We start from the raw sequence: 2,214 nt of genomic DNA, 5'->3' as shown, positions 1-2,214 counted from the left end.
CGTGTGATACTCAATAGGAAATTTATATATTCATGTTCCAAAAAGTTAAATGATATATTTTGCATTCTCTATTAAAAAACGCCCTCAGATTTATATGAGAACATTCCTACTCATATTTAACTTTCAACTGGGTGTTGTTTTTGCTAAGTGTTTAGCTTACAATTGGCATGAGTTTAGCTTAAACACAAATGTCCTCTGCATTTCATATTGATCTATTTAACAATAGCTTTATTTTATATGCAAAGAAATTTGTTTAAACATATTGTTTAATATGCTTTATAATTTTAATTGTACAATAATAATATGTAATTAAAACTAAGATGAGGGATGTTCCAAGTGCAATGGTAAAAAAGAGACAAGGGCCGTGCTTGGCACGGGGTACAAATGTCCTCTTCAAAATTTCGACTTTTTCATATAATAAACTGATTTCTTAGTTTCGAAGGGTTTCGATCTTTAGCGTCAGGGTTTTGAAGCAGGGGACTCTTGGAATATACAATAAAAGTATCGGTTCTTTAATTTATTTCTCTCTTTGATATTTCGTGGTGATTGTCATTTTTCTATCTGGGTGTTCACGGTGATCAGTTTTCATAGTGAAAATCTTCCTCAACTAGAGAAACCATCTTCCACCTTCCATTTTTTTTTAGGATTTCTGCAATCAAAAAAAAAAAGAGCGCAAAATGGCCTCCACCGAATCCGATCACCATCCTCCGTGGTCACCGCGCCTCCTTCATGGACGCATGCTTCCACTCCTCGAGACCTCTTCTCTTCACTGGGTAAATCATTATCTAATCCAATCTCAATTCGATTCAGTCTCTCTTTCTTCTTCTTTTTCCCCCCCTCAGAAAAACCCTACTTTGTTGCTTCCAGCGCTGCCGATGGAGAACTTCGAGTTTGGGATACGGTGCAGCATCGAACACTGTCCTCGACTTGGTACTCAATCCTCTTCTCAATTGCTTTGATTTTCTTAATGGTATTTTGATGGCTAATTGCACTTTAACACCCCAAAGTTTAATCTTTTTTTGAATTTTGGTGATACCCTGAAGTTCTATTTTAATAAATTGATACCCCCATAGTAGAAAATAGTTGACGTTGATTTTGTTAAAGGATATCAACAAAGGAAAGTGAATGAGAAAAAAAATTTCTTAGCACATTGATGTTTTTTTTGAGTTTGAAGAAAGTGAGGAACTTTGATGTATCAAATTGTCAAACTAATCTCAATTTGGCAGCTTTTGGGGTATTGAAGTGCAAAAGGCCCTTTTAATTATATAACCCCCAAATCGACAGTGTTTGTAAGTTTACCCTAAGTCTGGACAAGTTTTAATTTACTCCTCAATTCAACTACATTGAGTTAGAATACACAGTCTTTAGTTTGTTCCCGAAGAACTTCTCTTGCCGCTCTTTTGCGATAAGCAGATAACCTTTCATGATTTGTATTTCGTTTGGTTAAGGGCATATGTCTCATGTTTGTTAGATTTTGTGTTGAAATTGGACCCCCTTTTTTTTGGTTAGGGCTCATGGTGGAGCTTCTGGCGTGTATTCTGTTGCTACCAATTCTTCTACTGGGGACAGAGTTGTCAGGTGCACAAATTGATTTATTCCCTTATTGTATTTTAGGCGTGGGTAGGGAATTATTTATGTGACTTCTTTGAGAAAAATTTGTGCACCTGCTTAAGTATTTCCCTTATTGTTGAACATTAATTAGCTTTTTTATTCATTCAAGATTTGACCTTTGCTGCTCTGGATGTATTTCGCAATACTTCTGGTTATGTTCAACAGAGCAGCTCTGTCTTCATACAGTTTCCCTTGTGCTAATGTTATTACTCTCTTACAGGTATGCTATTTTCTCTCTGTGATGCCTGCTTTGTCTGATATATGCTATTAATGTATCTTATTTTTGTTCAGTTATTTCCAACTTTTGAAATAATTGTTTTTCTCATGAGATGTAGACTGCAATATTTAAGCACTTCTTGATTCTTATGTAACTTCTATTTTAGATGAAACCATAAAATATACTATTGACTTCTCAATTTTAATAATTTATTGATTTTGAGCCTTTTATTTCTGGATATACAATTCTCGAAAGATAAGGGGAGGATTTCGAGATAACTGAATTCAGAGTTTTTACTTCTTGAAGAGAAAGGGAGTACACTTGCTAACTTTCATGTTCTCCCATGGTGATATAACACATCTCTGTACCATTATCTTCTCTTAAAG

The 2,214-nt window shown here is 34.8% G+C and overlaps 1 protein-coding gene across 3 annotated transcripts; it reads left to right on the top strand.

Moving 5' to 3' along the window:
• The first annotated feature begins 713 nt into the window (after positions 1-713).
• Positions 714-2,184, top strand: LOC109828625 (protein DECREASED SIZE EXCLUSION LIMIT 1-like). 3 transcript variants are annotated; one of them, XR_002243776.1, is made up of 4 exons: positions 714-773; positions 868-930; positions 1,510-1,578; positions 1,832-2,184. XR_002243776.1 is itself a non-coding variant. In XM_020395582.1 (4 exons), exons 1-4 carry the CDS (start codon positions 730-732, stop codon positions 1,880-1,882), a joined length of 282 nt encoding a protein of 93 aa, XP_020251171.1. In that variant the 5' UTR covers positions 720-729; the 3' UTR covers positions 1,883-2,184. The 3 variants fall into 3 exon arrangements, 2 of the variants coding, with proteins under 2 accessions (XP_020251171.1, XP_020251170.1); XM_020395582.1 differs by having other exon boundaries at positions 720-773; positions 1,777-2,184; XM_020395581.1 differs by having other exon boundaries at positions 720-773; positions 1,721-2,184.
• Positions 2,185-2,214: the final 30 nt, after the last annotated feature.

The sequence above is a fragment of the Asparagus officinalis genome, unplaced genomic scaffold (assembly GCF_001876935.1).
Source record: "Asparagus officinalis unplaced genomic scaffold, Aspof.V1 AsparagusV1_Un2969, whole genome shotgun sequence".
NCBI lineage: Eukaryota > Viridiplantae > Streptophyta > Magnoliopsida > Asparagales > Asparagaceae > Asparagus > Asparagus officinalis.
This window is presented reverse-complemented; position numbering and strand designations above follow the sequence as displayed.

Bases quoted from the DNA above. Each gene is read 5' to 3' on its own strand.
- LOC109828625 (XM_020395581.1), top strand. From the start codon at position 730: ATGGACGCATGCTTCCACTCCTCGAGACCTCTTCTCTTCACTGG. The intron at 774-867 runs GTAAATCATTAT...TGTTGCTTCCAG, and splicing joins AGACCTCTTCTCTTCACTGG to CGCTGCCGATGGAGAACTTC. The intron at 931-1,509 runs GTACTCAATCCT...TTTTTTGGTTAG, and splicing joins CGAACACTGTCCTCGACTTG to GGCTCATGGTGGAGCTTCTG.